General features: G+C 38.4%; 1 protein-coding gene across 2 annotated transcripts; it reads left to right on the forward strand.

Annotated features, from left to right (window-relative positions):
• The first annotated feature begins 6,397 nt into the window (after positions 1-6,397).
• Positions 6,398-10,652, forward strand: LOC131154518 (B3 domain-containing protein At2g36080-like). 2 transcript variants are annotated; one of them, XM_058107345.1, is made up of 3 exons: positions 6,398-7,601; positions 8,381-8,619; positions 9,824-10,652. In XM_058107345.1, the coding sequence occupies exons 1-3, from the start codon at positions 6,965-6,967 to the stop codon at positions 9,890-9,892; spliced, it is 945 nt and encodes a 314-aa protein (XP_057963328.1). In that variant the 5' UTR covers positions 6,398-6,964; the 3' UTR covers positions 9,893-10,652. The 2 variants fall into 2 exon arrangements, with proteins under 2 accessions (XP_057963328.1, XP_057963321.1); XM_058107338.1 differs by lacking the exon at positions 9,824-10,652 and having other exon boundaries at positions 6,604-7,601; positions 8,381-8,916.
• The last annotated feature ends 398 nt before the right edge of the window (positions 10,653-11,050 follow it).

The following is an 11,050-nucleotide window of genomic DNA, read 5'->3' on the forward strand; positions in this document are numbered from 1 at the left end:
AGTTCAAGCTCAGGAAACCAGCATGATCACAATGTGCTTAGAGGCACTATTAGGCCACCGCCCAAGTGTGATATGATGTATTATGCAACCATTACTACCAAGAAGGGTCCTACTACCTTTTAGGAGGTAGTGCACAACCAGGAGAAGGGTAGGTGGACAAGTGCCATGGTGAAGGAGATGAAGGTATTATATAAGAATCAAACTAGGGGGTTGGTGGAACTCCCTGAGGGGGAAAGGAAGATAGGCTGTAAGTAGGCAAGTATTCAATGGTTTTATATGATCAGTGACATGCCAATTGCTGGAAAGGTTCTGATTGAGGTAAAACAGTCAAGGAATCTATTGAGAAAGGAAGTTGATGTAAAGGTTTTGAGTGCTGCCAAAATTATTATTGGGTTGGAGATTCGCAAAAGTAAAGTTATACGGAGATTGGGATTGTCTCAAGGTGACTTTATAGCTACGAGGGATTGGTGTTTTCTCAGGGCGTCTGTATGGACGAAACTACATAGAGATTGTGGTTATCTCAGGGTGGTTTTGGAGATTAGGTGTTGGTGAGGTTTAGCATGGTTAGTGTTAAATCGGTCACTGGTACACCATTGGTGAGTCTAAGTAAACAGTCTACCACTCAGTACTCAAGGACGAACAGTGATAATCAGGTCGTGTCGAAGGGTTCCTACACCAGTGCAGTTGGGTACTTTGGAAGGTAACAAAGGGTTCTATCAATTGTGAGGTTCGCAGATAGAGACTACACAGGGGGCTTAGATGACAGAAGGCTTGTAACGGGGTACGTTGTGGGAAGGCCTAATTGTTGGAAGTTCGGGGTACAGTCTCATGGTGCACTGGTTACAAGTGGATCGGAATTCTTGACAAAGGCTGAAGCTGCCAAGGTAGTATTGTGGTTCAGATGATTGTTCAAGGAGCTGAGTGTTCAGTTAGGTGAAGTTCCTGTGACCACGGTCAAGTTCAAGCATGACTTGGACTTGATTTATGTCTATAGGTGTTAGAGGACGGGTGAATTTGTAGTAACCCGAACCCAAAAAATAAAATAAAAATAGATAAAGGAAAAAAGGGAAAAGAAAGAAGGAAAAGGAAAAAGGATTCATTGACGAGCCAACTAGCTTCGTCGATGAACATCCTTCTTTGGCCATCGATGAAGACACGTGTCTCGTCGACAAAGAATTACCGAGAGAGGTTTCAAATATTACTGAGATTCGTCAACGAACTCACGGCTTCATCGACGAACGTTCTTCTTTGGCTCGTCGACGAATCCACGTGTCTCGTCGATGAAGCCCTGCCTATAAAAAGGGTTGCTTTCATTTTAAACGACATTTTCTCTCTCCTCACGCCTCTCTCTCTCTCTCTCTCTCTCTCTCTCTCTCTCTCTCTCTCTCTCTCTCTCTCTCTCTCTCTCTCTCTCTTCGTTTTCGGCTCCGTTAAAGCCCAGATTGACAATTTGGAACCACCACGAGGTTCTTGGGAAGATTCTCTACAACTTAGGTGGAGCAAACTTTTAGTTTGGGGTTCCGAGGCACCATCCCAAAACCAAGGTAAGTAGGATATTTCTTAATATTAACATAAGTATTGGGAGTGTATGGGCCTAGGAGATGTTAAATGATAAATATCTTGGGGTTAAACTAATTAAGTTAGGATTTTTGGAATACAAGGTTTCATTTTCTGTTTGTTTTGGGCAAAATTTTCAAGGAGCGGGTAAAGGGAATTAATTATAGTAGGTTTTACTAAGTTTGAACCAATTAGATTTGATTATACAAATTTAAATACTTAGGTATGATTTTCTGAATAGTTAGGCATTTGGAAAATAATAATTTTTTATATATATGATATATGGGAAAATTTGCATGGCATGAATATAAGTTTTATAATTTAACTGGTTGCAAATACTGGTTGTTGTGAATACTGATTGGTGATAAAAACTAACTGCTTGTGAATATTGGCTAGTTGTGAATACAGTTTATTTATGAACGTAGATTGGTTGCGAATACTGGCTACTTGTGATTACTATGTGATGAATAATCTGATCTGTGTGAATGGGTTATTTTGTGTGGTTATTCGTGTGTATCACAATATAATGTTGGTAGGCCTGAGGAGTTCGTTATATTGCCTAGATATGATCACGATATAACATTGGCAAACCTGAGGAGTTTGTTATATTGTCATTATATATTGGAGTAGAATATTGGTAGGCCCGAGGAGGTTGTTCTACTGATATACTATGGATAGGTCATTAAGAAAGTATGACAGTGAAGGCTGGTAGGAAAGAAATTGTGCAGAATCCTATGTGGATCTGAGTCCTGTGAGGACAGTATTACCTGTGCGGATGTGAATCCTGTGTGGACAATATTTCCTGTGTGGATGTGAGTCCTGTGTGGATTGTATTTTCCTTTGTGGATAATTGACGTGGATTGTTTCTATTAGAATATATGGTATGTGAATTTAATTGTATCTATATTTATGACAAAGTAAAATTCTCCACCTGAGGGCTTGCTGAGAAAGGCGAGTGTCCTGATAATTTTCAGTCTAGTATCATAGCAGAAGGAAGCTACTTGTATAGGCGGGTAATCTTCCCTATTCTCGGAGATTTTGCCTATATACATAACCCGAGGGCTTACTGAGTAAGGTGAGTGCCCTAGTATTAGTATCAGAGCAGAAGGAAGTTACTTGTATGGGTGGGTAATCTTCCCTAATCTCAGGAACTATCACTAAAAATAATTATGTATGTGTGTAAGTGTAATCTGTATATGCTTCCTCTACTAATGTTGAATATCAAATGATTATATTTTGTATTTGTTTAAACTCTCTACCACACACTGTTATGATTTATTCTTCCTTACTGAGATGTGTCTCACCCTACCAAATGATTATATTTTCAAGTCCATCAGGTGATCGAGCTTAGAGCTCTAGGCAAGGTAGTATTCTTGGCAAATTTTTGGGGTGACTATAAGAACAGTTTATGTGTAATTTATGTTTCTAAATATTAGGATATAATATAAACAGATGGATGTAGTAGTTTTTGGGGTTTATAAATAGACTGGTATTTTAATAAAGATTTTTTTATTTATTTCCGCTACATGAGTGTAGTTTATGGTATCGGAAACAGGTGAATAAAACATGTAACCTTCGGGCCCCACTTGGCGGGTTCAGGGTGTTATAGGATCCCAAATCTATAGGCCTAAGTGGACCAGCGGTTATGCTTTCATATTTTCAAAGTGATGAATATTCGCCAAGGTGGAGATTGTTGGGGATGTGACTCAAATTCAGAGTGGATTACATGTATCGAAGAAAGTTACGTGACGTGAGGGACAAGGGGACAGAAGCAAGGTGCAGCCAGAGGGCAAATAGTCGATGGTTTGGGGCCTAACCATCGACGGTTTTTTTCAGTGCAAATTACGTATTTTCAAATCGAGGGCTCGTAGATTGGGCTTCTCTGGAGGATTTTTCTCCCAGAGATCGATACAGATGTAGTTTAGATATACTAGAACACTTCTATACACATTGGGTTCATACTTAAACAATATTGTAACCCAAGGATTGTAGCTTTGACATTGATCATAGTGAAACCAAGATTGTTGCTCCCATGGACATAGGCTATTACCGAATCACATAAATCTTGTGTGTTCTAGTTATATTTCTTATCTAGTTATATTTTTTGTCTTTCTTATCATTGTTTGATTGTTTTTTAAGTATATTTCATCATTGAGTGATTGTATTAGTGATTGTTGATTATTTCGTGTTTGATTGTATACTTCCCCTGCGAGTGTTCAAGTTGAACGAACATCAACAACAGTTTCGTTACACCTTACTCAAATGTATTGTACTGTATTCTGCTCCCCTACACCCTCCCACTAAAGGGCCTCCACACGAAACCAAACACTTGTACGTAATAGACTTAAAGTGGATAACCCATATTACTATGAGTCATTACTCAACACATATATTATGCTATATTTTAAATTTTAAAACTTAACAAGAAGAACAACATTTGCGAAGTTTAAATTTTACACACCTAAAAGTTAAATTAACTTGATAATTAATTGGTGAATTACAAAAATGATCATAATAATATATCAATAATTTTTATAATTAAAAAAATTAAATTTAAAGATATATATATATATATATATATAAATTGTTTAAAGAAGTTTAAATGGAAGTGAGTTGGAGCATACGGGTAGGGCAATGAACATATGGAGGAAAAGTGGAAGATGGATCTGCATGGGGCATGTGCGATAGTCCCGATCGATGAGCTCGGCGGAGTTAATATATACACACACACTGGGCCTGCCTACTTGATGCAAACGACTTGGTCGTATTAGGCATTTCTATAACACTGCCCAACAACCCCTCTCTTTCTCTCTCTCTCTCTCTCTCTCTCTATTCAAAATATATTACAAATAGAGAGCTAGCCTGACGCTTTTGTATGGCATATATACAAATGAGAAGTAAAAGGGTGTCCGAATCTACCTGGAAATTGAGGTGCTTCTTGTCTGAAAGCCATTGAAAACCACCCAGCTCATTAAACAACAAAATATTATAATTAAGTGCAGGTGTGTGAGAAACACCCAGATAGTGTTTCTGATTGATTAATACGTATGAGAGAGAGAGAGAGAGAGAGAGAGAGAGAGAGAGAGAGATTGTGAGGAGAAGATTGAAACACGAATGCATGAGAAGCAGGACTCATTTCCTATTGGACAAATCTTATCTCATGTATAGTTATCCATCTGGTTATTTGAAAAGGGGATGCAGCTGGGACTGGGAGGCTGGGTCTCCCTTAGCAGACCCAATCGTTTCAATTCCTTGTTCTACCCTTTCTTAACTAGTAATGGCCGGCCAAACCCCAATAATGCTATCCCCCATGCACGTGACTAAACTTAATAATGCTTCTCTCTCTCTCTCTATCTCTCTCACTCTCCCATATATATATATAAAGACTTGTAAGAGACGATGCTCCACAAAGAATTTAGAATCCCCCAATTATAAGAATGTATATTAATATTTGAATTAATTCAAAAAAATATTTGTAATGAACAATTACTCTATGTAGGATACTCACTAATCTTAAAATTGTGTATTAATAGCCTTTAAACTCCTATCAAATCATGCTTTTTACTTTAATGAATTTAAAATTTAATATACGATTATGAGTGGTGGGTTTTAAATCGAAGGTGCAACAATCATACAGGTTTTCTCATATATGAATTGTACAAGCTCTCCAATTAAGGAACAGAGGCGTATTTCTCCATTATAGGAATTAGTGGCGACTGTTGTTCTTTTTTTTTTTTTTTTTGTAAAGCATATGGTGACTATATTCTATGCACAAAAAATAAATAAATATATGCATGTATAGTTTTTCTTTTCTTTTTAGATCTTGAGAAGGGCAGTGATTAATGGTTTGAAGTACAAGATGATGAACTATCTCCTTACTGTACACTTTTTTAAAAAAAATGTTGTAACACCTAGTGTGAAGAAAATATCACAAATGTTTGGTCACACTCGATGCCTTTTGAAAATATGATTAAATTATAATTTTACACAATGACAATTTTCATGAAAATGTTAGTTCATAAAATTTATGTCGCACTAGACCTTGCCATTGCATTTTATAAACTTTTTATTTACCCAAAATGTGAGTGCAAGTAAATTAGTTATCTATCTTGTACTAACTTTTACTAAAATAACAAAGCAATACAATAGAACTAATGAATTCTGAATTTTATGTATACCTCAGGTTTATTGAATAAGTTTTTCTGGTCATATTATGAAGAGGAGCTGCAAGGAGTCAACAATGCCTCCTGAGGTACATATAATTTGGGACCCTTCAAACATAAGAAGATATCAGGCTAGCATTTACACTCCTACAAAAAGGGATATAGCTTTATATGAATCCCAATAAAATAGGTGTCACATATTTTAATAGATATAAAAATTAATACAATATCTTATGATTAGAAAAATATTAAATTGTACATTAAATTAAAAAAAAAAAAAACTATCACTTAGAAGTATTTTTCCATTAGGAGCAGTTACTGCAATTTCTTTTGGTTTTTTTTTTTTGACAGTGTATATATATATATATATATATATATATATATATATAGAGGTGAGAAATTAACCTGAAACCCATTTAAAAATACTAGGGCATATTCTCATCGCCCTTATTCACAAAATACAAAGGAGGAGAAAAAAATGATCCCATGTGACCCCCATTAAGGACCTTGTAGAAAAGCAAGCGCAGGACAGCCGTAGGATGGGTGTGGGATCCGCCAAGTGCACCCAAGATTGGCCACAGCATTCGTAGTTTTGCCTGCCAAACAAGTAACATGGCCTGGTTGTTTCTCTCCCAATTGCTCATCCCCTGCTGCCCTGCGGCCCCTCCCTGCCTTGTAGAGTATTTATACTATACACAACAGAATCTCTTCTTCTCTTTCTCAAAGATTCACTGGAATACCCCTGCACTGCTCTCTCTCTCTCTCTCTCTTCTCATCTTAATCCCCTCCCCCTTTTCTTTTCACTCAACAAATCAGAAGGTTAATCTCTCAAAAGGGGTGAAAAAAATACACATGTTTTTACGCTGAAATAATATATACCAATTGAATTTTTTCAATTCATCACGCAAAACCTTAAATGTACTGTTGTACTTACCCCTCCACTCTCTCTCTCTCTCTCTCTCTCCCTCTCTCTCTCTCTCCCTCTCTCTCTCTCTCTCTCTCTCTCTCTCATTGTCATATCTTTGCAACATCAAATAGTCCCAGCAGTCTCCACATCAAAACCATAATCATCACGCCTCTCCTCCCTCGCACGCAGCTTCCTCTTTCCGACACTCTCCCCTTTAAAAAAAGGTTTTTAACCAAAATCGATCGGTATCATATCCCAATTAACACAGTGTCCCAATTCACGCACAGACGCTAGCTACCAACACCCTCTCATCTCTCGATCTCCATTTCTCATCAAAATGTCCATAAACCACTTCCCCACTCCCAACATTCCAGAATCCTTCTGGTGGAGTACAACTCCCCAGCCCATAGCCGTGGAACCCCCGAACGCCCCCAACGGTGGCGCCGCCGCCGACCTCGACGGCCGAGCCGCTTATGAGGCGGAGGAGGAACAGGGCAGGGAAACCATGTTCGAGAAACCGCTGACGCCCAGCGACGTGGGGAAGCTGAACAGGCTGGTGATACCGAAGCAGCACGCGGAGAAGTACTTTCCTATGGGCGGCGGCGGCGGGGCCGCCGAGTCGGGCGTGCTGCTGAATTTCGAGGATGAGTCGGGGAAGGCGTGGAGGTTTCGGTACTCGTACTGGAACAGCAGCCAGAGCTACGTGTTGACGAAGGGGTGGAGCAGGTTCGTTAAGGAGAAGAGGCTTGACGCCGGCGACGTCGTTTTGTTCGGGAGGGACAGGCGGGATGGCGAGAGGCTGTTCATCGGGTGGAGGCGCCGTACCCCCGCCCCGGTGCAGGATAGCATGGCGGGACATTCTAACGCGGATGGTACTGGAGCGTGGACCAGGATGCTCTATTCTGCGCACCCTTATCCTCCGCACACACCCCCATCCCTACCATACCAACCCGATGATCACCGTCTTCATGCAGGTATTGTTCACATTAACACCACCCCACAATCTGGTCTTAGTTTCCTCCGTCGATCTCCTCCCAAGCCCCCTTCACGCTCTTCAATCGCGTGATTTACACGCACTTCTTTTTTCAGTTCTCTCATTGGTTTGCTTTGGCACTCAACACTAATCACGAAGAAAAACCTCTCTTATAACTTTTTAAATTATTCAGAATTGTAAAAGGAAATTATTTTTGACACTCAAGCAGTATGCTATACTAACTTATCTAACTTTTGCGACAATTTAATTAATTAAAAACTAGAATTTTATTTTAATTAAAAATTAAGTGACAAATATTTATTAGAGGGGCTTTCTTCTAATGAAATGAATAAGCTTTTGAAGCAAGTTGTCTTATTTTTTAATTAATTGTATTTGTTTTATACCAAACAAATCATTTCAAACTAATCGAATGTGTCGTGAACACGTAGCATGGTCATTTCTGTAATGTATTTTCTCTAAAATGATTTTGTGTGGAATCCGACATAAAATGAGTTGTTAGCGAGCTCTTTGGACTTACTCGATAAAGGAGGGAGCGAGATATTTTAAAGAGCTGTATCGTGGAGGATCGATATAACTCGGTCATTTAAGATTTTTTATTTGCAAATTAACGATTGTATAAAAATGTTAATAGAAGAGAATATATATATATATATATATATATATATACAATCATTAATTAAAAAAATAACTCAACACGTGCATGTTCATTTGTGTATACATGTATGTTATAATTAATATTAATATTATATATGGATGCAGGGTCTGTGAATAATGATGAGAGGCAGCAGCAGGAGGGAACGGCAGAGGGAAGGTCGAAGCGACTATTGAGGCTGTTCGGGGTGAACCTGGAGTGGCACCCTGACGGGTCGGAGCCATCCAGCTGCACCACCTCCCAGGGCTCGTCTTTTTCTGGCACCCAAGCTCCGCCGCATCATCATCATCACCAGCCCTCCTTCTACCCACAACCCCTACCTTATTCTCACGACAATCACAATATGGTACGCACGCCCCCTCCCTCATTTCTTCATCCATTTCTCTCTTTATTACTTAATAACTTATGTTTTAGTCAATTTATTATTCATACACGATGACAAATTATTTGATAAGCCAAATATATACACCATATTCGATACAATTTCACTATGCTCTTGTATTTAAACTAAGTTGGACAATCATAGTTGTTTTCTGTATACATAGTAAAATCATATTAATTCCGATGCACTTGATATTTTAGATAAATGCATGAGAGCCTTTAAATTTAATTAAACTAATTTCTGATATAATTTTTAATTAATATATGAATATTTAGCGAGCTTTCTTCTGTTTTCTATACGTCTTGGTTAAACAGTAAGTCCCATATGCCTATCTGTTTATAAATAATTATTTGAACAAGTCATACTGCAGACTAAATAATGTAAAGTTTATCACCGAAAATTGTATGAGAGATTAATGAAAGCAATTTTACTCAAGCATAGAGGGGGTATATGATTTGGTTGCTTAACTTGCTTCCCCTAATGAGACAGCTGAGAACCTTACTTAAATTTAAAAAGGTTATATATATATATATATATATATATATATATATATATTATATATATTATATATGCAGTACGTAACTTAGATGAGCATAGAGATTGGAGATCTGGATTGGGATGTCCATCGAATCCAGCTCCATGAAAGTGACTGCACACATACTTATATATACATATATATGTTTGATTGCTTTTGCTTCATAGTAGCATATGATCTTGAACACTGTAGCAGGGAACTGAGCCAAAGGAAAGGAGAGGTGGTAACAGTAAAAAGAAGACAAGTAGGGGGTGTACCCATATATTTGGGGGGATCTTTTTTGGTTTTGAAACCCCAAATTAAAGAGGACAACTACTGTGTGGGCATTGATCAGGTCTCCTCGTGCGAATTAATAATGTGGCATTCATGTCCGACTTAATTTGTAATTCATCTCCACATGTCTCACGCCCGTGCTAGCTGCCAGTGAAAATGAAATATTGAAATTAAAACGCTTCCAATTCTTACTAATTATAAAATCTCGATCTGAGCTCTGTTGGGGAGGAGTGAATAAATAAAATGGTAGTAAAAATGGGAATGGTAAGTACATTTACTGCTGCGAGCGAAGAAGGAAGTACCCGCAAGCAGCAGGTGATGACATTTATAAATAATTACGAGGGGGTATGGTGGGTGCAGGTGCAGGTGCAGGCGCAGGATGTCAATATCTCCCGAGATGTCAGCCAGATGAGAAATCGCCGAGGATAGGATCCCCCCAGATGTGACGCATTGGATTGACTTGCTCATCTAAAGAAAGCAGCAGACTTCAATGTGCCCAAAACACCCCCCAAAAAAATTGAAAAAGAAAAAAATCCCTGATTTTCAGGATATCATCTCATAAAAAAGTTCTTTTTTGAGAGAGGAAAAAAAAACAGAGAGAGAGAGAACAAGGGTAGAAGGGAAAGGAAGGAAGGGATATGTACCTTTTGAAGGGCAGGGGGGAGGATGGGCCTATAAGTGTAGGGGGGTAGGGGGGGCAGGGCAGCAGAATGGGGCATTTTGCACAAAATGAGGAGTGGGAGGGGGGAAGAAGTACTGTCATCGATATCAGAAATATAATCTGCGTGTACATATTGCCACCTTAGGTGTTTTGCCTCTAGAGTTTTCACATTTCATATATATATATATATATATATATATGATCAGATTCGAAGCCAGCGTGGGTGGGTGAATGGATGACAGCCCCACCCCACATAGATCTCTATCTGCATTGCCCATCTCCATCTCCCTTTTTTGTGTTTATGTATGCGTAATGCGTCTAGCTCTGTTGGTGCTGTTAATTTTGGATGTCTATATATCTGTATGCTCTTTCGGCATTTTTGCAAAGAAGAATTTGAAGAGTATGTTTGTATTGTGGACGTGTCGTTTTGGGGATGTAATTTGTCAATCTTAAAGCTCTCAGAAGCTAGTGACATATATATATATATATATATATATATATTTCTATCACTCAATTCCTATTTTAGCACTGCTGGCAGTATGTGAATTGTTCATATATATATATATGTATGTATTCCCACTGCTCAAAACATACAATGCAATCTTCCCTACATATAAACAAAGTATTAAGTAATCAATGCTATGGAATTCAGGCTCATACCAAATTCATATATATAATACATATCAGTCAACAGCCCTTTTGCCGGTGCGGAAGGCTACCACTGTCTGCCCCTGTGGCTGTTTAGTTTTCCCTTCTAATTTTCTGTTGACTCACCTGAGGAGGTGGTCGTTCCTTTTACTTTCCCTTTTTGTCTTACCAAAAAATTGCTAATTAATGTTTTATGAGTGGTGCATTTTGTTTTCAAAGACTCAAAGTCAGAAAAGAAGAGATAGAAGACAGCTATGACAGCCATAATGAATGAAGTG

Source organism: Malania oleifera, chromosome 1 (genome assembly GCF_029873635.1).
Source record: "Malania oleifera isolate guangnan ecotype guangnan chromosome 1, ASM2987363v1, whole genome shotgun sequence".
Classification (NCBI taxonomy): Eukaryota; Viridiplantae; Streptophyta; class Magnoliopsida; order Santalales; family Ximeniaceae; genus Malania; species Malania oleifera.

Coding starts and splice junctions, on each gene's coding strand:
- LOC131154518 (XM_058107338.1), top strand. CDS start 6,965: ATGTCCATAAACCACTTCCCCACTCCCAACATTCCAGAATCCTTCTGG. Junction 7,602..8,380: donor TGATCACCGTCTTCATGCAG/GTATTGTTCACA, acceptor ATATGGATGCAG/GGTCTGTGAATAATGATGAG.